General features: G+C 36.3%; 2 protein-coding genes across 2 annotated transcripts in view; both read right to left on the reverse strand.

Moving 5' to 3' along the window:
- LOC136025011 (histone-lysine N-methyltransferase, H3 lysine-79 specific-like) overlaps positions 1 to 26,608 on the reverse strand; it is a 469,133-nt gene that overhangs the window by 369,327 nt on the left and 73,198 nt on the right. The gene's annotated exons all lie outside the window — the stretch shown is intronic.
- LOC136041643 (eukaryotic translation initiation factor 4 gamma 3-like) lies at positions 945 to 6,253 on the reverse strand. Its single transcript, XM_065726382.1, has 3 exons — positions 6,083 to 6,253; positions 1,672 to 1,955; positions 945 to 1,128 (listed from the first exon to the last, which is right to left on the reverse strand). Exons 1-3 carry the CDS (start codon positions 6,248 to 6,250, stop codon positions 945 to 947), a joined length of 636 nt encoding a protein of 211 aa, XP_065582454.1. The 5' UTR covers positions 6,251 to 6,253.

The raw sequence follows: 26,608 nt of genomic DNA on the forward strand, positions 1-26,608 counted from the left end.
CCTACCATTATCAACTTCCACCACCAGACATATAATCGAGTATATCCTTTTCCCGAGGAAGGACATAAGTAAATGTTTTACCTAAGCAGAAATTTCAAACATAATCCCTATCGAAGTAAAGGGGAGAGAGCAACTCGTTGCAACCTTGCTTGTACTAACTATCTTCACAAAAGCTTCACCTAGAAGTCAGTTATAACGTTGAACAAGATTCCAGCCAAAGCATCCCCACCCAAGAAAGTCATCTTTGGGGTAATAACTTCTCTAGACAACAGCTTGAAGGTGATAGTTTAATTTCCAATATTACAAGTGTGGCAACTCCAAATGGTACCACGAATCTTGTTCAGTCACGTATGCCTACTTTGTTTTGTTAAGGGGGGGGGGGGGGGGTAATAACATTCCAGGGGGTATCCAAAAAACACAAATCTATTTAATAATTTAAATATAAAATTAAATATGAAAATTCCCATAATTCAATGGTATTTAGGCATTGGCGGGCGAGGTGGCAACCCCTCCCTGTAAATGACCCTCATTTTAATAATTTATTTTTATATTTTTATTTTCTTTAGAAACAACCTACCATCTATACAACTGATAATCTTTCTATAGAAAATACGGGTTTTAAGGCACAATAAAACTTCAACATTTTTGTTAATGTGATTCATTAAGAGTGTAACGGCATTGTGGCGCATAAACCCGAACGTTCTAAGGCGCAAAAACTCAATTTCAAATTTGAATTCTACAATTCCTAGTGCTGAACTAAGGAGGAAATTACACCACACACCACTCTATTCTAAATGTAAATTATCCAGCGGTATTCGCTTCATCTCAAATCTCATAAAGCCAGCAGAATCTTTCAATCAAGACTAAATGGTTGAACTAAACGCAGTTCTTGAAAACTTAAGAAATTATATGCAATATAGGGAATTCTAAAAGGGTTCTTGGCTTTAAGACCCCCAGGATATAACCACACCTCTGAATAAAGGATATAGCCCAATTTGGTTAATGTGATTCATTAAGAGTGTATCGGCATTGTGGCGCATGAACGCATTGTGGAGCATAAGCCCAAACGTTCTAAGGCGCACAAACTCAATGATTCCAAGTTTGAATACTACAATTCCTAGTGCTGAGCTAAGGAGGTAAATACACCACACACCACTCTATTCTAAATGTAAATTATCCAGTGGTATTCGCTTTATTTTGCATTTAACTCGATAAAAGTTTGCTTTGAAAAATTATTAAATTTTTACAAGAGAAACCACAGACCATTATTAAGAACAGACACGTGCACAGAAGAAGGAGCGTGGCTCAATGTCTGACCATCCTGATATCTCTTAATTGCCTAAAACCTCAATCATAATATTCTATATTTTCTGAAGTTGCAGCGTTTCTGATATACCTACTCCTTACCCCAACCCCCACCCCCCAGAAAAGAATAATTTTAAAATGTAAAGAGTAACAACTTTTTTTCACGAATAAACATGTTATTTTCCAGTAGCTGATTGTCAAATCATAACTGTAATAAGCATTGCACTTGAAGGCATAACATTTTTTCACATCAATTACACAAAGGAATAGTATATATTATACTAAATATGTAATTTATAATAAATATGTAAATGATAGAAATATGCAATGTACTTTTCAGGTCAAAAAGTTATTTTGATAACTTACCTGATATTTCCTAACATAATACGTTTTGTTTTTGATATCCTCTCGTTCAATTCCATTTGTAATTCTTTCTTTTTTTCTTCTGTATCGGCTTCTTCTAAGGCTTTCTGTTTAGATACAATTTCTTCTTCGTCCTTTTTCTCCTTTTCGAAAGTCGCCTGACATCTGTCGAGAAGAAGTTTTCGGAAACTGACTTTCCCAGTTCCACTAGCCGAGGGTACTTCTTTCTCAAACATCAATTTACAGAGTTCAGCGTATTTGGGAGCATAAATTGGCTCATCAACAGCCTAAATAAAAGGATATAATGAAAAGACAAAATCACCTATTCATTCATACAATCACATAGGCCAAACAGCATAGCCATACACAATTAACCATAGAGAATAATCCATGGACAGGCAGTCGTGTCGTCAGTAAGTATAAGTCGTCATTTACCAAATAATAAAAACAATAAAAAAAGACATATAATTCAGAGGCAACAATCCAATACAAGGGCTCATGTGTACATATGTACAAATATGTAACTTAAATAATGTACAACATGCATAAAACAAGAAGAAATACGGTTTCTGCAAGCCCAGCAAAATTATATTACTTTCTGTAACGGAATTAAAATATTTGCTTTATTAAACTCAATAATATTATAAGCGAAACAAATTTTCCTAGCCTTTCTCTTCACTTTAGGGTGGATTCAAATTCACTTTATTTTGCCTTAACATTCTTTTCAATTACAAAAATAACAGCAGAGGTGAATAATAATTTAAAAACACCTACAAAATTAAATTATGCACATATGGTTTATTAACAATTATTTTCCAATTCACCATTATAACGATTTACGAAGTACAGTGCAAATGACTTCAGGTACCGCTCGGATGAGTGGATCGGTGGTTGTTTCAGCTTTACATCGTTTTTCTTTCTCTCTCTGAGCCTAGTGGAATGTGAGTTTGGCGTGTCTCAAAACCCGGACGATGGTTTTGGTCAAAACCCGGACGATGGTTTCCCGGAAGACGGAAGATGGTCAAAACCCGGTGTGTTTCCTAGTCAAGGATTTTTCAACCGGAATCCACAGCCAATTTATACCTTCTCTCTTTAAGGGACTCCAACTTTAGAACTTTAGTGTGAGATGTTTATTTCAAGAAACTGCTATCACAAGCCCCGAAGGGCCAAATTCGTATCACGGGTAAAAAAGAAAGAAAAAAAAGACACAAAAAGTATAAAAAGCAACGAAAACCAAAACACCGAAATTTATCAGAATTAAAATCCACCCACTAATCATTGATTAAACGGATGACCGTAACACAAAATAATAAATATAAATATTTTTTCTTTAAGGGACATTAAAAATAAAGAAGGAAAAAAAGCACAAACACAAAACAAGGGCAGCGTCTGTATCAATTAGTAAGAAGAGGGAAATTAGCGGAATGTTTTGTTTATTTTTACTCTTATTACTGATGGCTATTTTTTGTAGTCACCCTCTGTTCCAATATTTAGACCCTACAATAGGTCTTACAAATGAAGACCTACAAATTAAGACCCTTGTGATTCTACGTGGTAACAATGACAAAAGCAGTAGAACCCCCAATGGAGGAAGTGAGTAGATATAGGAGTGAAAGAAAGCCCTGGGATTATTAATCTCAGGAAAGGCATGAATTCCAAAAAAGTATTAACTTTTTAAGAATCAACTTCTATGAAGCATAATAATAAACAAGAGCAAAAAGCTCATATGGCATTTTTGACAAGGTTAGAAGAGCCAAGAGCTTCTTCCCACCAAGTTTCATTACTATCTCTCCACTCTAAAGGTTTTCCAAGATTTCCGGTTTCCCTCTCCAACTCCCCCAAATAGATCTCCCTCTGAGACACGAGGTCCTTCTAAATATCAAATTTCATTAAAATCCGACAATCCGTTCGTAAGTTAAAAATACCTTATTTTTTCCAACCGTCCTTCCACTCGCCCCCAGATGGTCGAATCGGGGAAGCGACTATTTCTACTTTAATCTGGTCGGGTCCCTGATACGTCTGCCAACTTTCAGCGATCACTATACTGATCACGTATCTAGTTTCGGATCTTCTTCATGTAAAAATTGGGGTGGTCCGAGATTCAAACCTGAGACATCTCGCACCCTAAGGGAGAATCATACACCTAGACCACAAGCCATACTTATGAAGAACAATCGTTTTTTTTTTAATCAGGAAATTAAATTCTTCTCAACTATCTTGTTCACTCGCTCAAACCCCCCCCCCCCAGATGGTCAAATCGGAAGACGCTATTTCTAATTTAATCTCGTCTGGTCCCTGATACACCTGCCAACATTCACCGTCCTAGCTTATCTGAAAATGCCCAAACTAGCAAAAGCGGGACCGAAAGAAATTGTAATCACTATATGTCACTTGGTTAATATCAAGTGCTATAAAAAATGAAAATAAGCGTGTAAAAAGCGCAATAAAAGGCAAAGTCGAACTAGAATTATTAAAAATATATATATTACCTGACACATTGTATCGACTACCAGTATCAAATCAGTAAAGTGAAGATGCAAGTACATAACAGTTTTGTAAGCCATTATTACTTACGAGAAAAATTGAATGAAAGTTTTATCGATAATAAATTATGGAGCTAAATGTTATAATCCAAGCTAAGCCCAAAAAGACAATTAATTAAGCCCGACTGTCTCGACGTCACTGATACCACCTCCAATACCGATAAGTCCAATAACTAACTACGAACTAGGAACAGTTTAAACTTGGCTAATGAGAAAAATTAAATGAAGTTTCATCGAATATATGGAACTAAATGTTATAATCCAAGCTTAGCCCAAAAGTACAATTAATTAAGTCCGACTCTCGGCGTCACTGATACCCCCTCTAATATTGATATCTCAAATAACAAGCTAGGAGCTAAGAATAGTTTAAACTTGGCAAAAAAAAGCTCATGTGCCATGAGCTCGCTCTAGCAAAAATTCTAAAAATCAATAGATGGATTTAAAAGGAAAACAGAGGCTTAATGCCGGTAGGGATTTAAAATAAGAGCTCTGAGACACGAGCTCCTTCTAAATATCAAAATTCAATAAAATTCGATCACCAGCTCGTAAGTTAAAAATACCTCATTTTTTCTAATTTTTCTTCTCTCTTCAGCCCCCCAGATGATCGAATCGGTGACAACGACTTTATGAAGTCAATTTGTGCAGGTACCTGACACGCCTACCAATTTTCATCGTCCTAGCACGTCCAGACGCACCAAACTCACCAAAGCAATGGACCCCCCCCCAACTCCCCCAAAGAGAGCGGATCCAATCCATTTACGTCAATCACGTATCTACGACATTTGCTTATTCTACCCACCAAGTTTTATCCCGATCTCTCCACTCTAAGTGTTTTCCAAGATCTTCCGGTTTCTCCTTCCAATTCCCCCCAATGTAACCAGATCTGGTCGGGATTTAAAATAAGAGTTCTGAGACATGAGTTCCTAGTAAATATAAAATTTCATTATGGTTCGGTCACCTGTTCTGAAGTTAAAAATACCTCATTTTGTCTAATTTTTCCGAATTAACACCCCCCCCCCCGCCAACTCCCCCAAAGAGAGCGAATCTGTTCCAATTATGTCAATTACGTATCTAGAACTTGTGCTTATTCTTCCCATCAAGTTTCATCGCGATCTCTCCACTCTAAGCGCTTTCCAAGATTTCCGTTTCCCCCTCCAACCCCCTATGTCCCCGGATCCGATTCAAAGTGAAAATGGAGCATCTGAGACATAAAATATTTCTATATATCTAGTTTCATTAAAATCCGATCACCCATTCTTAAGATAAAAATACCTCAATTTTCACGTTTTTCCAAGATTTCCGGTTTCCCCCTCCAACTCCCCCGAATGTCACAAGATCTGGTCGGGATTTAGAAAAAAAGCTCAGAAGCACAATATCTTTCTAAATATCAAATTTAATTAAGAGCTGATCACCCGTTCGTAAGTTACAAATACTTCATTTTTTCTCATTTTTCCGAATTACCCCCCCCCCCCCCCCCAAGAGAGCGGATCCAGTCCTGTTATGTCAGCCATGTATCTTGGACTTGTGCTTATTCTTCCCAAAGTTTCATCCTGATATCTCCACTCTAAGCCTTTTCCAAGATTTCTTTTTATATAATCAAATAGGCTGATAGTTCCCACAAAATTAATTTTTCTTTGGGTGTATGTGTTTGTGTAACACAAGGACAAGTACTGGAAAACATGTTGGTTTATGCTCACGTTGGGATTGCCTCTTCTTCTTTTTTCTTTGCATAACTTCAAAAGTAGACAATAAGGTATAACATCTGAGGGCCAATTCTTGACTCAATTCACAAATAATTCCGACATATTTTAACTTCATCCAAATCACAAAGAAAAAAATATTCGTTATTCATTCTATCTTAAAATATTTACCTTGTCAAAGAAGATTTGAATTATAGCACTTAATCTTTCTTCTGTATCAACCTCCATTTCCAAAATGTTCTTGGAAATTTTGTCGTAATTTTCAGGCGTCAGCTTATTCAGTCTACCTCTAATAGCTTTCTTTAGATCCTGCGCAAAAGAAACCATCATTAAATACATAGTTTAAAATAAAATGAACATTCTAAAAAATTAAACAAAATCAGTCCTGTTGAGCAAGAACCACCATGGTATTGGTCTGGTCATAAGTGTTAATTTCATCATCTCAGCGACAAAATAACTGAGTCAAACGAAGCTTAAAACAATCCATTGATATAAAAAGTTATATTACAGAATTTGTAGTTATAAATCCACTTATATGGGGGAGGGGAGGAGGAGAGGGACAGCAAGCATTCCGTGCAGCAAAACGATCTGCAAAAGCAATAATCGGCGGAAAAAGTAGCCTACCTCTAAACCTTTTTCTCTGGCAAAGATTTCAAGATTAATTGATGTTCCATCTACTGTAGGTTGATTTCTAATAGAACTATCCATCCTTAACTGTATGAAGATGAATAAATGGTAAAAAAAAAAAAAAAAATTTAATGAGCAAACTGAGCCACTGAAAAAGAACTCAAAAATTTGAAGATATTATTAAAAGAAAAAAATTAAAGTAAAACTTTTTGTTCAGAAAAGCAGCAATATTTATAGAAATGAACCAAATTGAAAAGATCAAATGCCAATAGAAGAAGTAAGTCCAAGTTTGGAATACTGGATACACTGCTGAATAAGTGAACACTCTTATTTAAAAAAAGCTAAGATTTTGCAATTGAAATAGATGTGAAGCCTTAGAAAGAGTTGTAAAAAGCCTGCTTAACAAAAACAACACTGGCTTTGGTAGAAAAAATACAAGCAGAAAAAAGGGCATGTTTAGCTGGGCTGCTCAAGACTTGGCTAGGTCAAACATTTTAGCAATCATTCCCAGGAATCAAGGGATTGTAATTTTTCACAGAAGTGGGAAGAAAGCTGTAGAGGACCCAGTAAAAGGGCAACAACAGAGCTTTTCAGTTACTTATTTTAAACTTACACCCACAAGTGCCAGGGTTTCCAGATGGGTTGAAGTATAAAACCATTCGGGCGTAATTTGTCTCGACTGTCTATTTGCCTTGAAAGTTTCAGAATTATACTATAGGCTGAAAGGTTTTTTTTTTAAGGAAGGGATTTAGGTAACCACAAAATGACCTGTAAACAGTTTGAATCTGGTCAGTAGAAGACACCATAAAGACCCAAGCCAAGAGGACCCTCATTTAAACCAGGCTGGCCATATAACCACGCCCTAGAAAAAAAAATGAAAAAACGGCTGGCGACTAGTATTTTCCTAATCAAACTGAAATGTATATCCCAAGTCCCTAGAACAAGAACAGTCTAACACAAAAAAATAGAAGGAACCAAATTTTTCCTGGTGGAATTTGCCACCCCAACACACCCTGAAACTTCCTAGTAATCCTCATAAGGCCTGCCTTACCTTTCAACCTCTGTGCTGTTAGGCATATGAATACCTAACAGCACAGAGATGAGAGTGAGAATTGCCTAAGTTATCGAACACCTTTGATGCTCAGTTTCATTTATCGTGAGCAAGCGTTTGATAATGTTGATAAAATAGCTTTAGCGAAGGTCTTGCTCTTGTATGGTAAACCAGACAAATAAATTAAAGTAATTAGTGCAGTGTACAAGAATATAGCTGCTACGGTTAAGGTCATATAGCTGCTACGGTACGGTTAATAATCAAGAAGTGCCTAAGTTATCGAACACCTTTGGTGCTCTGTTTCATATATCGTGAGCAATTGCTTGATTCTGTTGATAAAAAAGCTTTAGCGAAGGTCTTATACTTGTATGGTAAGCCAGACAAACAAATTAAAGTGATTTGTGCAGTGTACAAGGATAACACTGCTGCAGTTAAGGTAGGAAATGAGGTTAGCAGCTGGTTTAGTATTAAATCAGAAGTTTAGCAGGGTTGTGTTCTATCCCCTTTATATGGATCATTTTGATAGACTTTGTCTTAAGGAACACAGGAAAGGCAATGGGAGAACACGAAATCAAATGGGGAAGAAAAACCTTCCTGGACTTAGATTATGGTGGTGATTTAAACATCCTAGATGAAAGTGTAAGCAAAATGAATGAATGTTTAGAGGTTTTTGGGAGTTAGGGGGCTAAAATAGGTTTGAAAATTAATGTTCGGACGACTAAGGCGCTAAGGCTAGGAATAAGTGAAGATCAAAATGTAATGTTGGATAAGGAAAACATTTTATCGGGTAGATAGCTTCACTTACGTTGATAGTATTATTAGTAAAGATAGTGTGAGCCGTGAAGATGTTAAAAATAAAATAGCTAAGACTCAGGGTGTTTTTTTCATAGTTAAAAAGTTTGGAAGAATGGGAAGATAAGTATGGAAACCAAGATTAGAATATTTTAAGCTACAGTGACGACAGAGGTCAAATATAGTTCTGAAGCATGGGCCCTCTGAAAAGTGGATAAAAATTTGCTTGAAGTTTTCCAGAGAAATTGCCTAAGTATTGTTCTGGGTACCCGGCTGACTGACCTTTTTTCAAGCAGTAGGCTGTGCGAAAAGTGTGGATCAATCCCGCTTCCTATGGCTATGGACAGGATGACAGATTGCTGAAGATTTTCCTTTTCGGCCAACCATCTAAGGCTAAACGGAAAGCAGGTCGTCTACGGTTGGGATGGGAGGATGTCATAAAGAAATATTTAAGAGAAATTGGAACTTCCTGGGAGGGTGTAAAAAGGGAGGCTTTGAATAGATTGGGATTGAGGAGGAGTTTGCTTAGCAGTGTTGGCCTCAGGCCACTTGGTGCTGTGGTGAGTGATTAGTAATAGTTATATAACGGTTTCAATTGTCTTTGCTAGGTGCCCTGTCAAAAGGGTTCAGAATCAGATATCTGAGGTGAAGCATCTCATTTTAGACAGCTGGCACATAGCATGATCACAGACTATATGGTACCATTGCCAATATATGGTGCCAATTTAGGGTGCTTCTCAGCCCTTTGTTGACCACTAAGGCGGTGAGTGAGAAACACTGATGAGGGATGGAATGATGGAGATAGAAGTAAGTCATAAAGGTCTAAACCACAAGAAGTTCCGGAGGAGGATTAAGGTGAAATATACAGGAGACCAAACTCGTCTCCTTCGTGACACGAAAAAAACTCTTTTTTCGTGTCAAAGGCCGCCGTTTAGAGAGGGCCCCAGGCCCACTGCTCGTGCCTTGAGCAGTCACGTGGTTGCCCTGTCACACGGTGAATAATCTTCCATAAGCCTAGTAGGCATTGGATTAAAAACCAGAGGGGATGGCTGAGGTTGTGCGTCAGGTACTTCCTTGAGGCCATGCCTCATTTCGAGTCTGAAAATGCTTTGATGCTTAAAATCACGGTTGAAGAATCCCGATCTACAGGGGCCATGAGTGTGGATGAGGAGGAGTTGCTGAAGAGTGACTGTGAATTCTCATCAACAATCATGTGCTCCCAGAGCCTGGAGCCAGAAATGGCGGAGGGCTCAAACAATTCTGAGGCTGAGACAAGCACTCACGAAACAAGTTGGTGCTCTCACACAGAACAGAGCAAGCCTGAATTGGGGGTAACCCCGGTCAAAAATCAAAGCAATGAGCACTGGAAGAAGCCCAAGCTCAGAAAGAAACCCAGCCAAAGGGAGAAAAGGGAGGCCAGAGGGCTAACAGCAGGTGGTCTGCACCCTCCATGGACCAACTCCCTCCCTCAAGATAAATTATTAGGGATATTTTACTATAAATCTTATGGGAACTTACCCCTGGCCCTCCATGAACCCCCCCCCCCCCCCGAAAAAAAAAATATATATATATATATATATATATATATATATATATATATATATATATATATATATATACATATATATATATATATATATATATATATATATATATATATATATATATATATATATATATATATATATATATATATATATATATATAAACTAGCTGTTGGGGTGGCGCTTCGCGTTACCCCAACACCTAGTTGGTGGGGGCGCTTCGCCCCCCCCCCAAAGCCCCCCCGCGCCCGTAAGTCGTTACGTGCCATATTGGTTACGCGCCATTGTAGTTGTGTCCCTGTGTCAAACCTGTGAATATAGATAGATATAAATATATTTTTAACTACGTAAAACTTGCGAATATACAACATTCTTGGCTGTCCCATTGTCTGTGCATATATATAGATTGTCAGGTTTACCGACTCTTGAACATGCAACATATAATTGTCCATGGGAAAAACAATCTGTATTCAGATCTATACCTTATTATTCTAATGATTGCCCTTGAGCTTTGTTGATGGTGATTGCTAATCGAACATTCCCTGTGTCCTCGTCGTCATTTATATATCCCCCTGTGCCCTCCGGCGTCCCTGTTGTTGTTGTTTCCCTGTTTCCCGGTCGTCATTTGTGTCCCAGTGTCCCAGTCTGTAATTTCTCTTTGAGTGTCACGGTCGTCATTTATTTTCCCTGTGTCCCGGTGTCCCGGTCGTCATTTTTGTCCCGGTCGTCATTTGTGTTCCGGTGTCCTGGTCTGTAATTTCTCTTTGAGTGTCCTGGTCGTCATTTATATTCCCTGTGTCCCGGTCGTCATTTGTGTCCCGGTGCTTTGTTGATGGTTATTGCTAATCGAAAATTCCTTGTGTCCCAGTCACTTTCTCTTTGAGTGTCCCGGTCGTCATTTATATTCCCTATGTCCCGGTGTCCCGGTCGTCATTTGTGTCCCGATGTCCCGGTCTTTAATCTCGTCAGTCGACAAACATGACGTCAGTCGACACACAAACATGACGTCACTCGACAAACACACACACAGACAACTTATTTGTATATATATAGATATACTAGCTGTTGGGGTGGCGCTTCGCGCCACCCCAACACCTAGTTGGTGGGGCGCTTCCTACCCCCCCAAGCCCCCCCGCGCGCTTAAGTCGTTACGAGCCATATTAGTTACGCGCCATTGTAGTTGTGTCCCTGTGTCCCACCTGTGAATATAGATAGATTTATATATGTGTTTCAAACTACGTAAAACTTGCGAATATACAACATTCTTGGCTTTCCCATCGTCTGTGCATATACAAAGCAATATGTACTAATAATGACGTCATATGCAAACGCTCTTTTTACAAACAAACAACAATGCATACACACAACTCGTTTTTATATAGATAGATAGATAGATAGATACAATACAAATTAACTGCGTAAAACTTGCGAATATACAACATTCTTCGCTGTCAAATTGTCGCTGCATATAAATAGATTGTCAGGTTTACCGACCCTCGAACATGCAACGTACAATTGTCCATGGGAAAAGCAATCAGTATTAAGATCTATACCAGATTTTTCTAATGATTGACCTTGAGCTTTGTTAATGGTGATTGCAAATGCTAATCGAATTGGGATTTGCAATCTTTTAAATTGAAAAGGCAGATCCGTTGGAATCATGGGAATGCGAGGAATAAGAACAGCCTCACCCTCAAAAGGCCCTGTCAAGATTGTGGCCTCTATTAGGTTTTCCATTTTTTTTTTTTCGACAAGTCGCGTGCCATTGCAAAGCTTTGGTGGGTTGATATTTCTTAAAAGTATTATTGGTACGCCTATTTTTAGTTGTAGCACGTGTGGTGGAAACCCTGAAAGATCCACGGAATTTAAAAATTCAGATGGATAATTAACCGCTTCATTTGGTTCCAAAACTGTGTGGACTGACTTGTAAAGGATTGCCTGGTCTCGAATCTTGGTCAAAACAATATTGTTGATTTCGTTGACGTCTATATTTTTGGGTGCAAGAATCGCTCTTTCACTTAGCCATTTATTATTTTTATAATTGTTTAGAATATTCGGAAATACTTTTTCAGTCAATTCATTTTTGGACGTCACTAAATTACAGAAATCAGCAGGTAGTTGTATACGTCCTGAAATTGAGTCTACTGGGAGCTTTCAGTTTCCAATTGCCAGCAATTGATCTGAAAATGTTTGACCAGAGTCATCGTTTTGCAATCGGACACGCATATTTGTAGTTAATTTTAATATTTTTGCTTGTGCCCATAAATTAGAATTTTTCAGGCAAGCATTCATTTCGTCTGCAGGAGTTGATCTAGGTATTATAGGTAATGTTTGCCTGAAATCTCCCGCAAGCAATATTAATGTCTGCCAAAGGGTTTTGACTCCCCTCGCAAATCTTTCATGCATTGATCCAGAGCCTCGAGCGATTTTTTGTGTGCCATTAAGCACTCATCCCAAATAATAAGTTTGCATTGCTGCAATACTTTACCCATCCCAGATGATTTGGAAATATTGCACGTGGGAGTTTCTGTAGAATGCAAATTCAGAGGCAATTTCAAAGCGGAATGAGCAGTTCTTCCACCAGGCAGCAATGTTGCGGCTATTCGAGACGACGCAATGGCCAACGCTATATAATTTTTTGATCGAATTGATGCCAGAATCAGTTTTATCACAAACGTTTTACCAGTATCTCCTGGCGCATCCAAAAAGAAAATTTCTCCAACGTTGTTATCGACACAATGCATTATCGTATCATAAATACCATTTTGGTCCGACGTTAACTTGGAAATGTTATTTTGTACAAACGACAATAGATCACTCGTACTGTAACTTTGTTCACGATCCAATTCTACACGTGTCGAAACAGCAGCGATACGGTTAGATGAAGGCATTCCCAAATCCTGAAGAGGTTTGTTTGCCATACGTACGCACAAATCTTCTATAATAACTAAAGTGTAGTTATGAATTTCTGATGTACACTCAAAAGTCATATCTGACGTCTCTAACTGTTTTCGATGGAATATATCTTCGGACATTTTTGACTTATATTTTTCCCATAACTCTGTAGGAGCTGATGTAGAGCAAGTTGTTAAAATGATGCCAAACAATGCACGAATTTGACTTGGTTTTGACGTTTCGCACGCGTCATTGATGCAGTTATCCCAGTGTTGGTCATTCTCCAATAAATTCAGAGCTTGGCATGCACTACGGTAAGTGTCATGTATAGTACCGTTTACAGTTCTCAAATACTCAAAGGATGTCGGACCGGGTACATTCACCAAAAGCAGGCGTAGAAAGAAGCATTCATGTTGATTGGGGTGAAAGGTGTAGAGTCTTCCTATCATGGTATCTTTGAAGATGGTAGGTTGGCCGTCGACTGACTTACCCTGTTTTCGACGTTCAAAATCTTTATTTTTAGTATTCCACGTGTAATACGAAGGCACGTCAGTATACAGCAGTTTTGTTGCAAAAGAATCATTTTTGCAAAGCGAAAAGAAAGCGGTTAACTTTGTATCCGGTGGATTCAGGGCTCTTTGTTGCACGTTGGTTTCCGAGAAATAAACACGTTGACCATTCTGTAAATGTACTGCTAAGTGAACAACAGCTGGACTACGTTCATGTATCGGATATGAAATAATTCGCCAAACAGCTTCATTACTGCTTATGTATCTTCCAGCCTGATATTGTACGATTTCGTCGATATCTTTGATTTCGGGCTGCAAGCCAAAAACTGCCATGTCACTGCCTTTGTTGACGTATTTACATATGTATTTGATCGCCTTTACAGAGTTACAGTATTCAACGTTTATGTGTGCATTAAATGTTTTTGATAATAACGGGGAATATGGAACAACCCACTGGTTATCTACTTCAATGGTGGTACCGTTACGCTTCTTTATTATTGCTTTTTTACCGCCATCTTCAGTAGATCTTCTTCTATATTGTGGGTAACCATTATTGCCAGTAATTGTGTTGGATATTAAAAGTCGAGGATATTGCTTTGTGCACCTTCCTTTGGCCATGCATGGTGAATTTTCGTTCAGTGCACCGCAAGGTCCATGTATCATATTTTTTACAATTTAAGGCCTCATTCAAGTGCTGGTCTATATTAATCACTAATTTAGGAAAACAGTCTTCCTTTTCTCCTTTTTTTTTTTTTTTTTTTTTTTTTTTTTTTTTTTTTTTTTTTGTGTGTTTTTGTGCTGTTGCATTGGTGATTTCTCTTTTCATGATAATATCATGTAACCACTTATCGACATTTTCATCAGGTATTTCAGCGGAAATCACATCATCAATTTCATTCGAAGTAATTTTTTTTATGTAGCCAGATTAGTATATGTGCGTGTGGCAAACCTCGTTTTTGCCATTCCACTGAGTACATCCAGCATCGCACTGACCCAAACACTTCAAGTTTTACTATGTAGTTTATCAGTGATTTCAACTTTTGCCGGAAGACACGGGCCTTAATGTCATGTCTATGAACCGCCGATTGTCCTTGAAGTAAAAGCTGCTGTATCTCGTCCCAAGATTGATTACATGTAAATGTAATAAATAAATCTGGACGACCATAGAGACGAACATTTGCAGTAGCATCTTGAGCATATTCATGCATATGACGGGGACTGCCAGCATATGACGAAGGTAAAATTGTTAATCTTCCCACGTTTGTGGTATTACCGTCATTTACAACTGCATCTCGCAAATGAATGTATTGTTCAGAGCGGAGCTTGGTCTGATTCAGGCGGATATATAGCAAACGTTCTGATTCAATTTTAGCATACATATGAAGACGTATTTGTGAAACAATTGAAGGTATTTTAAAATATAATTTTCTTCATCCTGCCGAATCATTAGTCTATAGGAATAATAATGCATTGCACTGCATTTCTTATTCATTTCTTTGTTAGTGGCTGGATTCATCAATTTAATATTAAAGTGATAGCCGTCGGCTCCATCCCAAAAAATGATAGGATATTGTAGGGCATCGTAGCATCGATGAGTTTCAGCAATTCTTAACAACTGAGCGTTTCGCTTATGAAGAATAATATCTCGAGGTAAAAACTGATCACCGACCATAACGATTGCCACTTCGTCGATAGTTGGACGACCCTTGGCTAATTTGCCATCCTCCGTCGTCAACAGCTGACCCTTCAAATTGGAAAAAAGAATAATTATTCAACAGTAATGCGAGATAAAAAAAAGAATTACAGGAGCAAATTAAGATTAAATTAATCATATTTAATCCTTAAATTTTAATATATTTATTCATTTTATATATAACTGAATTTTTTATTTTATAATTTTAATTATTTTACTAGTTTATTTCTAATTATTTATTTTCTATTTAATTTATATATTTTCTTAAGTTATACCAAAATCCATTTTATTAGATTGTATATAAGAAGATATTCTATATTAACAGACAGAAAATCTTTATATATTCTTATTAGGTTAAAAAAAAAGAATAAAATATAAAAAAATTGGTCAATTCTTCATGTATAAATTTTGGCTTTATTGCAGTCTTAGAATTTGTTGCTTTAAAGAATTCAAAACAAGACTAGCCAATAGACTTCTGCTATCCTTTTCGACAACAACCAGAAAAGGCTTCCATTACTCAATGAAAAAAAAAAGATAAAAAATTTAAGCGACACAGCTTAAACAGGTGGTAGTAAATGCAAGACTGAAATTACGAGACAAAGCGCAAAAATCGACAAAAGCAACAGTATCGAAAATACAGTTATAAAATATCCCAAAGATTTCTTATATTCTGAACAAAATTCTATGAACGGTAAATTCCCTCCCATTCAGCCTGCTCTGACTCACGAGTCAAACTTGAGCAGAAATACCGGTAACTAAGAAATTTAATTTTTTTATCAGTATTCTACATCTTGTAGCTCGAATATAGAACCTGAACCAAAACACAATTTCAAAGACTTACTAGACTTTTTCCTTTCGTCACCCCGTCCGCCATCTCGTCTTTGTGATGGATATCCCATCTGAGGCTGTTTGATAATATCTTCTTGCAAAGATAATTCTTTTTCGAGCCTTTCTTTTTCCAATTCACCACGAATTTCATCAATTGTCTTTGGTTTTTCTCCTTCTCGGCGTGGCACCCACCGATTTTGCTTCAAGTCAAGAACGTCCATTAACATAAATTTAATGCGAGATGACAAATCTTCGCTCTGGCTTAATTTCTTCATTTCGTCGAGATAAACATCGAGCTTCGTCAGTTGAATCTGCAATTGCTTTCCCGAACTTTTAGATTCAGCAACTGCTCTTTGGTACTAAATATAAAATAAAGGTGGTTATTATTCTTTGTTGATTACTTTATGAAAGCATAAACATAAGGGGCAGAACACACTCTCCATTATGATTCGAACGATGAATCATAAAACAGAAAAAAAAAACATTTCACTAGTATTCTTTATTTCCATTTCGTTGGAAATAAGGAAATAAGATTTCGTTGGATCCTAAGATTGGAACAAAACTTTCCCTAGTTTCTCCCTTTCTACGCACAAACTCTAAGTCAAAATAAAGCCCAGGCCATATTTCATTGTTTAATTCCCTTACTCATTAGATGTATTTTGCTCAAAACATGTTTTTCAGAAATGCCACGGGGATTAAAAAACGGATATATACAACAAGAGCAAAGAGCTCATATGGCACTTGTAACGAGGTCGGAAGAGCCAAGAGCTCATATGGCATGAGCTCTAGCAAAATTCTACGAATCAATAGATTGATTTGAAAGGAAAATCAGAGATTTAATGCCGGTCGCGATTTAAAATAAGAGCTCTGAGACACGAGATCCTTCTAAATATCAAAATTCATTAAGATCCAATCACCCACCCGTAAGTTAGAAACAACTCATTTTCCTATTTTTTCCTCTCCCTTCAGCCCCCCAGATGGTCGAATCGGGGAAAACGATTTTATCAAGTCAAATTGTGCAGCTCCCTGACACGCCAAACAATTTTCATCGTCCTAGCACGTCCACAAGCACCGAACTCGCCAAACCACTGAACCCCACCATCTAACTCCCCCAAAGAGAGAAGATCTAGTCCGGTTACATCAGTCACGTATCTACAACATTTGCTCATTCTACCCACCAAATTTCGTCCACATCTCTCCACTCTAAGCGTTTCCCGAGATTTCTGGTTTCCCTCTCAAACTCCCCCACTGTCACCAGATCTGGCCGGGGTTTAAAATATGCACTTTGAGACATGATATCCTTCTAAATATGAAATTTCATTAAGATCCGGTCACCCGTTCTTAAGTTAAAAATACCTCAGTTTTTCTGGTTTCTCCGAATTAACGGAGAAGTTTTTTTTCTAAATTTTCCGAATTACTCCCCCTCCCCCTCAACTCCAGCAAAGAGAGCAGATTCAGTCCGGTTATGTCAGTCACGTATCTTGGACTTGTGCTCTAATTTTTCCGAATTAACCGCCCAACCCACGCCCCACCCCCCAGATGGTCGAATCGGGAAAACGATTCGACCATTTCTAATTTAATCTGGTATGATCCCTAATACGCCTGCCAAATTTCATCGTCCTAGCTTATCTGTAAGTGCCTAAACTAAACTAACGTTGTATTTATTGAAAAATAAAACCATATCAGTATTAAGAGACAGTACAGTACTAGAAAAGTAATAGTAGAGAAAAACCCCTAGAATGATAGAAGTTTTAGGCATTAGCCTAGAAAGAAAAGGTTTATTGTAATCATTTTAAAAATGAAAAAGCTATATTCTTTAATCATTGTGAACCACAGCAATATGAGAAGTAACGAAGTTAGAAATTCCAAAAATCAAAAGAAAAGAAATAGAGGAGAAAACCCATAGCACTTTCAGAAGATCAATTGATCTAGGCATTCTAGAGATTAGACTAAATAAAAATACGTTGGATGCAATCAATTGATAAAAAAAAATGTTATTCTTTAATTACTGTAAACAACAGCAAACTGAAAAAAAGTTTAGATAAAAATAATAAGAAAAGAAAATAAGAAAAAAAAGCTGAATAGAACAAAATCAAATGAATTTATACAGGAGATGATCTCGTAAACCTAATGCAAACAACATAATTAGACAATCAAGTCTTTGGTGCCAAAGTGAAACTTCATCACTTAAGTTCCCTACGATAACTTTACTTCTTAGAAAAAAAACACACACGCACATAGACACACACAAAAAAAAATAATAAAAAAAAGATTAATATACAAATAGATTCACCCCGTCAAAAAAAAAACTAATCAAGAATTTCAAATTTTATAAAAAGCCATTAGAATCTTTCAATCAAGAATAAATAGTTGAACTAAACGCATAAAGGTAAAATACAAATTATGAGTTATTGAAAACATAAGAAACTATATGCAAAATGGAGATTTCAAAAAGGGTTCTTGGCTCAGAAAGACCCCCAGGATATAATCCCAACTCTGAATCAAAAAAGAATTGCACATAGCTTGAAAATATTTTATAGTATATCACTACGAACGACAGAGTAGTTGATAAGTGCAACGTTATTTTTTGACAAAAAGACGAATACTCGCCTTGTCTGGAAACTTCTATAGAAAAGAAGTTGAATTTTGGTACTGAATGCAGTAAATCTTTTATTCTCTAGAGCAATGGTTCTAAACTGAGGTACGCGCACCCCTTGGGGGTATGCAAGATTATAGAGGGGGTACGCAGTCGGCCAACAAAAAAGAAAATAAAACAGCCCTTTAACTTTAGGACTGGCAATTTTATTTATATTTAGCTGTAGTTTCCTTAGTACCGGTAACTGAGAAGGGGCACCTAAAATGCATTGTTTGTAAAAGAGGGTAGTGTCTAAATAAGTATGAGAACCACTGCTCTAGAACAAAAGATCCTTCAGTCAACCAAAAATATGAGTACCGTCCCTTCATTGACACATACTCTATGGACAGTGAGTCGAGTCCGAAAAGCGACCTTCCACATTTATCTTTTTAGAAGTTAAAGAGTTTTTTAAAAGTTTGTAAACTTAACGTCAGAACTATTCTTTGATATTTTTCAGGCAAAGTACAAGAAAAGAGATATAGGTATAATAGCTAAATCAATCAACGAAAATTTAGTAAAAATTGAAAGGTAAAAAAAGAGACTAAAATAAGCTGAAACGACAAAACTAGAACTGGCCATCTTTAGACAGGAGGGTACTACTTAAATAAATAAATTAGTAGCTAATTAAAAATTGTATTAAATATAATGGGCTTTTCAGGAAAATAAAATTAATACCTATTAAACTATTTATTAATCTAAAAAGTTGAATTTTGTTAAATAAATAGGTTTTATTAAATCAATTTCTTTTAGTCTCTCCGGACTTAGGGAAATGGCTATAAAACACATTTTTTTATTAAATACTTGACTGTAAAAAAATAATTTGTAAATAAATTTCTTTAATGTTCCACCATTTTTTTATTTTTTTTTATTTTTTTATAGCGAATCTTTGTAGAAAAAACTACTTAATTGCTTGAGCGACTTTTTAAATTTATCATAGATTCTCTCTTTTTTATTTCAATATTCTGCATTGACTTCCTTTTTTCTTACCAAGATACTTCGTAGTTCCTAGGATTTGAGTTTAAAATATAAATTTTCGGCTTTTTTGTTCTTATTTGAATAAAACAAAATCAAAAATAGAGAAGTGTAAGTTTAGCAATGTTTGCTGGTAAAGTTAGTTTTCAAAATAAAACCATTACATCTTTTATCTTCTCTTTGAGGGAGGGAGTAACTCTGCCACTATATTTATATATTTAGAAGAAAACAATAAATAAATTTAATAAGTAAGTTATCTCGCATAAAGAATGGTAACTTACTTTGGCATCATATTCTTCTTCATAAGTTTTACCAATTGTGGAAATCAATTTACAAAGACATTCCAGCTGCTCCTCATCACGAGATTTAAGGAGTTTCGAAATACAAAAATTCATAATTTTAATTGTCAGCATCCGTAATTTGAATAATTCACCGATAAATCTGGAAAAAATTTACATTCAAAATACCTTCTAAAGACAGGAGCTAGAAAACTACCAAACTTCAAAAAAGTCTCTACCTCTTTTTTTTCTTAGAACATCTAATTAAGCAAAGAAGCTTAAGGAAATTATGGAAATCAAAATTCCGATTAAGGCAAAGACATATCCTTAAATTTTGATTTCCTGACTAAGCAAACAAAGAAACCCTAAAAGATCCTTAAGACGATTGAGGATTTTATAATTTCTTAGCAGGATTAAGGAAACAACAACAGAACCTTTTAAATTTTACTTGGTAATCAGACTAAAAATACATTCTAAGACCACACTGTTTATACATGACATTCAACAAAAACGTAAAATATGAAAAAAACTAAAATATCCAAATAAATAAGAAACCAAAGGAGCGTGATTTTCAGAAGGAGATAAAATATAAATGCAACAAAAACCAACAATCTTGAATGTTGTTTTTTTTTCTAATTTGCCTCTCCCTCATCTTTCCCATAAAAAAAAATCCTGATTTAAGAGGAAACTTTCCCCTTTGATTTCATGATTATAGAAATAAAAGGAAAGAAAACCTTAAAAGATTCTAAAAAGATTAAAGTTAAAAATTTCTCAAAAGGATCAAGGAAACAAAAACAAAACCTTTAAAATTTTCCTTGGTAATTAGGTTAGACGAAGTTTAACGAAAAACGAAGAATAAGAATGAAAAAGCATACACAAATAACCAAGGAACCTTGAACAAGGGTTATTAGCAGCTACTACTACTACTACTACTACTACTACTACTAAAAAAAAAAAAAAGACAAAAAAGGAATTTTGACAAAGTAGATCTCTACCATCCTCAGAGCTCAAAGAAGGAAGGAAAGAAGTTTATATAAAAAGAATACCGAGAACCTTAAAAGGTCAGTTTTTGTTTTGTATATACCTTGTTTTTTCTTCCCTTTTTTTGAGCACTGAATACGCCTTGGTGGAGATTAACCGGCGGGTCTTATAGTTTTTTTTTTTTTTTTTTTTTTTTACACTTGTTGAATGTGCAAGTGCAAGAATTTGCTATAAAAAACTGGTGAATACTTTGCACAGGAAAAATCTTGGTCCACTGGCCCCGTCCTACCATTATCAACTTCCACCACCAGACATATAATCGAGTATATCCTTTTCCCGAGGAAGGACATAAGTAAATGTTTTACCTAAGCAGAAATTTCAAACATAATCCCTATCGAAGTAAAGGGGAGAGAGCAACTCGTTGCAACCTTGCTTGTACTAACTATCTTCACAAAAGCTTCACCCAGAAGTCAGTTATAACGTTGAACAAGATTCCAGCCAAAGCATCCCCACCCAAGAAAGTCATCTTTGGGGTAATAACTTCTCTAGACAACAGCTTGAAGGTGATAGTTTAATTTCCAATATTACAAGTGTGGCAACTCCAAATGGTACCACGAATCTTGTTCAGTCACGTATGCCTACTTTGTTTTGTTAAGGGGGGGGGGTAATAACATTCCAGGGGGTATCCAAAAAACACAAATCTATTTAATAATTTAAATATAAAATTAAATATGAAAATTCCCATAATTCAATGGTATTTAGGCATTGGCGGGCGAGGTGGCAACCCCTCCCTGTAAATGACCCTCATTTTAATAATTTATTTTTATATTTTTATTTTCTTTAGAAACAACCTACCATCTATACAACTGATAATCTTTCTATAGAAAATACGGGTTTTAAGGCACAATAAAACTTCAACATTTTTGTTAATGTGATTCATTAAGAGTGTAACGGCATTGTGGCGCATAAACCCGAACGTTCTAAGGCGCAAAAACTCAATTTCAAATTTGAATTCTACAATTCCTAGTGCTGAACTAAGGAGGAAATTACACCACACACCACTCTATTCTAAATGTAAATTATCCAGCGGTATTCGCTTCATCTCAAATCTCATAAAGCCAGCAGAATCTTTCAATCAAGACTAAATGGTTGAACTAAACGCAGTTCTTGAAAACTTAAGAAATTATATGCAATATAGGGAATTCTAAAAGGGTTCTTGGCTTTAAGACCCCCAGGATATAACCACACCTCTGAATAAAGGATATAGCCCAATTTGGTTAATGTGATTCATTAAGAGTGTATCGGCATTGTGGCGCATGAACGCATTGTGGAGCATAAGCCCAAACGTTCTAAGGCGCACAAACTCAATGATTCCAAGTTTGAATACTACAATTCCTAGTGCTGAGCTAAGGAGGTAAATACACCACACACCACTCTATTCTAAATGTAAATTATCCAGTGGTATTCGCTTTATTTTGCATTTAACTCGATAAAAGTTTGCTTTGAAAAATTATTAAATTTTTACAAGAGAAACCACAGACCATTATTAAGAACAGACACGTGCACAGAAGAAGGAGCGTGGCTCAATGTCTGACCATCCTGATATCTCTTAATTGCCTAAAACCTCAATCATAATATTCTATATTTTCTGAAGTTGCAGCGTTTCTGATATACCTACTCCTTACCCCAACCCCCACCCCCCAGAAAAGAATAATTTTAAAATGTAAAGAGTAACAACTTTTTTTCACGAATAAACATGTTATTTTCCAGTAGCTGATTGTCAAATCATAACTGTAATAAGCATTGCACTTGAAGGCATAACATTTTTTCACATCAATTACACAAAGGAATAGTATATATTATACTAAATATGTAATTTATAATAAATATGTAAATGATAGAAATATGCAATGTACTTTTCAGGTCAAAAAGTTATTTTGATAACTTACCTGATATTTCCTAACATAATACGTTTTGTTTTTGATATCCTCTCGTTCAATTCCATTTGTAATTCTTTCTTTTTTTCTTCTGTATCGGCTTCTTCTAAGGCTTTCTGTTTAGATACAATTTCTTCTTCGTCCTTTTTCTCCTTTTCGAAAGTCGCCTGACATCTGTCGAGAAGAAGTTTTCGGAAACTGACTTTCCCAGTTCCACTAGCCGAGGGTACTTCTTTCTCAAACATCAATTTACAGAGTTCAGCGTATTTGGGAGCATAAATTGGCTCATCAACAGCCTAAATAAAAGGATATAATGAAAAGACAAAATCACCTATTCATTCATACAATCACATAGGCCAAACAGCATAGCCATACACAATTAACCATAGAGAATAATCCATGGACAGGCAGTCGTGTCGTCAGTAAGTATAAGTCGTCATTTACCAAATAATAAAAACAATAAAAAAAGACATATAATTCAGAGGCAACAATCCAATACAAGGGCTCATGTGTACATATGTACAAATATGTAACTTAAATAATGTACAACATGCATAAAACAAGAAGAAATACGGTTTCTGCAAGCCCAGCAAAATTATATTACTTTCTGTAACGGAATTAGAATATTTGCTTTATTAAACTCAATAATATTATAAGCGAAACAAATTTTCCTAGCCTTTCTTTTCATTTTAGGGTGGATTCAAATTCACTTTATTTTGCCTTAATATTCTTTTCAATTACAAAAATAACAGCAGAGGTGAATAATAATTTAAAAACACCTACAAAATTAAATTATGCACATATGGTTTATTAACAATTATTTTCCAATTCACCATTATAACGATTTACGAAGTACAGTCCAAATGACTTCAGGTACCGCTCGGATGAGTGGATCGGTGGTTGTTTCAGCTTTACATCGTTTTTCTTTCTCTCTCTCTGAGCCTAGAGGAATGTGAGTTTGGCGTGTCTCAAAACCCGGACGATGGTTTTGGTCAAAACCCGGACGATGGTTTCCCGGAAGATGGTCAAAACCCGGTGTGTTTCCTAGTCAAGGATTTTTCAACCGGAATCCACAGCCAATTTATACCTTCTCTCTTTAAGGGACTCCAACTTTAGAACTTTTGTGTGAGATGTTTATTTCAAGAAACTGCTATCACAAGCCCCAAAGGGACAAATTCGTATCACGGGTAAAAGAAAAGAAAAAAAAAGACACAAAAAGTATAAAAAGCAACGAAAACCAAAACACCGAAATTTATCAGAATTAAAATCCACCCACTAATCATTGATTAAACGGATGACCGTAACACAAAATAATAAATATAAATATTTTTTCTTTAGGGGACATTAAAAAAAAAGAAGGAAAAAAAGCACAAACACAAAACAAGGGCAGCGTCTGTATCAATTAGTAAGAAGAGGGAAATTAGCGAAATGTTTTGTTTATTTTTACTCTTATTATTGATGGCTATTTTTTGTAGTCACCCTGTTCCAATATTTAGACCCTACAATAGGTCTTACAAATGAAGACCTATAAATTAAGACCCTTGTGATTCTACGTGGTAACAATGACAAAAGGAGTAGAACCCCCAATGGAGGAAGTGAGTAGATATAGGAGTGAAAGAAAGCCCTGGGATTATTAATCTCAGGAAAGGCATGAATTCCAAAAAAGTATTAACTTTTTAAGAATCAACTTCTATGAAGCATAATAATAAACAAGAGCAAAAAGCTCATATGGCATTTTTGACAAGGTTAGAAGAGCCAAGAGCTTCTTCCCACCAAGTTTCATTACTATCTCTCCACTCTAAAGGTTTTCCAAGATTTCCGGTTTCCCTCTCCAACTCCCCCAAATAGATCTCCCTCTGAGACACGAGGTCCTTCTAAATATCAAATTTCATTAAAATCCGACAATCCGTTCGTAAGTTAAAAATACCTTATTTTTTTCAACCGTCCTTCCACTCGCCCCCAGATGGTCGAATCGGGGAAGCGACTATTTCTACTTTAATCTGGTCGGGTCCCTGAGACGTCTGCCAACTTTCAGCGATCACTATACTGATCACGTATCTAGTTTCGGATCTTCTTCATGTAAAAATTGGGGTGGTCCGAGATTCAAACCTGAGACATCTCGCACCCTAAGGGAGAATCATACACCTAGACCACAAGCCATACTTATGAAGAACAATCATTTTTTTTAATCAGCAAATTAAATTCTTCTCAACTATCTTGTTCACTCGCTCAACCCCCCCCCCCCCCCAGATGGTCAAATCGGAAAAGAGACTATTTCTAATTTAATCTCGTCTGGTCCCAGATACACCTGCCAACATTCACCGTCCTAGCTATTCTGGAAAGGCCCAAACTAGCAAAAGCGGGACCGAAAGAAATTGTAATCGCTATATGTCACTTGGTTAATATCAAGTGCCATAAAAAATGAAAATAAGCGTGTAAAAAGCGTAATAAAAGGCAAAGTCGAACTAGAATTATTAAAAATATATATATTACCTGACACATTGTAGCGACTACCAGTATCAAATCAGTAAAGTGAAGATGCAAGTACATAACAGTTTTGTAAGCCATTATTACTTACGAGAAAAATTAAATAAAAGTTTTATCGAAAATAAATTATGGAGCTAAATGTTATAATTCAAGCTAAGCCCAAAAAGACAATTAATTAAGCCCGACTGTCTCGACGTCACTGATACCACCTCCAATACCGATAAGTCCAATAACTAACTACGAACTAGGAACAGTTTAAACTTGGCTAATGAGAAAAATTAAATGAAGTTTCATCGAATATATGGAACTAAATGTTATAATCCAAGCTTAGCCCAAAAGTACAATTAATTAAGTCCGACTGTCTCGGCGTCACTGATACCCCCTCTAATACTGATATCTCAAATAACAAGCTAGGAGCTAAGAATAGTTTAAACTTGGCAAAAAAAAAAAAAAAAGATCATGTGCCATGAGCTCGCTCTAGCAAAAATTCTAAAAATCAATAGATGGATTTAAAAGGAAAACAGAGGCTTAATGCCGGTAGAGATTTAAAATAAGAGCTCTGAGACACGAGCTCCTTCTAAATATCAAAATTCATTAAAATTCGATCACCAACTCGTAAGTTAAAAATACCTCATTTTTTCTAATTTTTCTTCTCTCTTCAGCCCCCCAGATGATCGAATCGGTGACAACGACTTTATCAAGTCAATTTGTGCAGGTACCTGACACGCCTACCAATTTTCATCGTCCTAGCACGTCCAGACGCACTAAACTCGCAAAAGCAATGGACCCCCCCCCCCCCAAAGAGAGCGGATCCAGTCCATTTACGTCAATCACGTATCTACGACATTTGCTTATTCTACCCACCAAGTTTTATCCCGATCTCTCCACTCTAAGTGTTTTCCAAGATCTTCCGGTTTCTCCTTCCAATTCCCCCCAATGTAACCAGATCTGGTCGGGATTTAAAATAAGAGTTCTGAGACATGAGTTCCTAGTAAATATAAAATTTCATTATGGTTCGGTCACCTGTTCTGAAGTTAAAAATACCTCATTTTGTCTAATTTTTCCGAATTAACACCCCCCCCCCGCCAACTCCCCCAAAGAGAGCAGATCCGTTCCAATTATGTCAATTATGTATCTAGAACTTGTGCTTATTCTTCCCATCAAGTTTCATCGCGATCTCTCCACTCTAAGCGCTTTCCAAGATTTCCGTTTCCCCTCCAACCCCTTATGTCCCCGGATCCGATTCAAAGTGAAAATGGAGCATCTGAGACATAAAATATATCTATATATCTAGTTTCATTAAAATCTGATCACCCATTCTTAAGATAAAAATACCTCAATTTTCACGTTTTTCCAAGATTTCCGGTTTCCCCCTCCAACTCCCCCCAATGTCACAAGATCTGGTCGGGATTTAGAAAAAAAGCTCTGAAGCACAATATCTTTCTAAATATCAAATTTAATTAAGAGC

The sequence above is a fragment of the Artemia franciscana genome, chromosome 1 (genome assembly GCF_032884065.1).
Source record: "Artemia franciscana chromosome 1, ASM3288406v1, whole genome shotgun sequence".
Lineage (NCBI taxonomy): Eukaryota > Metazoa > Arthropoda > Branchiopoda > Anostraca > Artemiidae > Artemia > Artemia franciscana.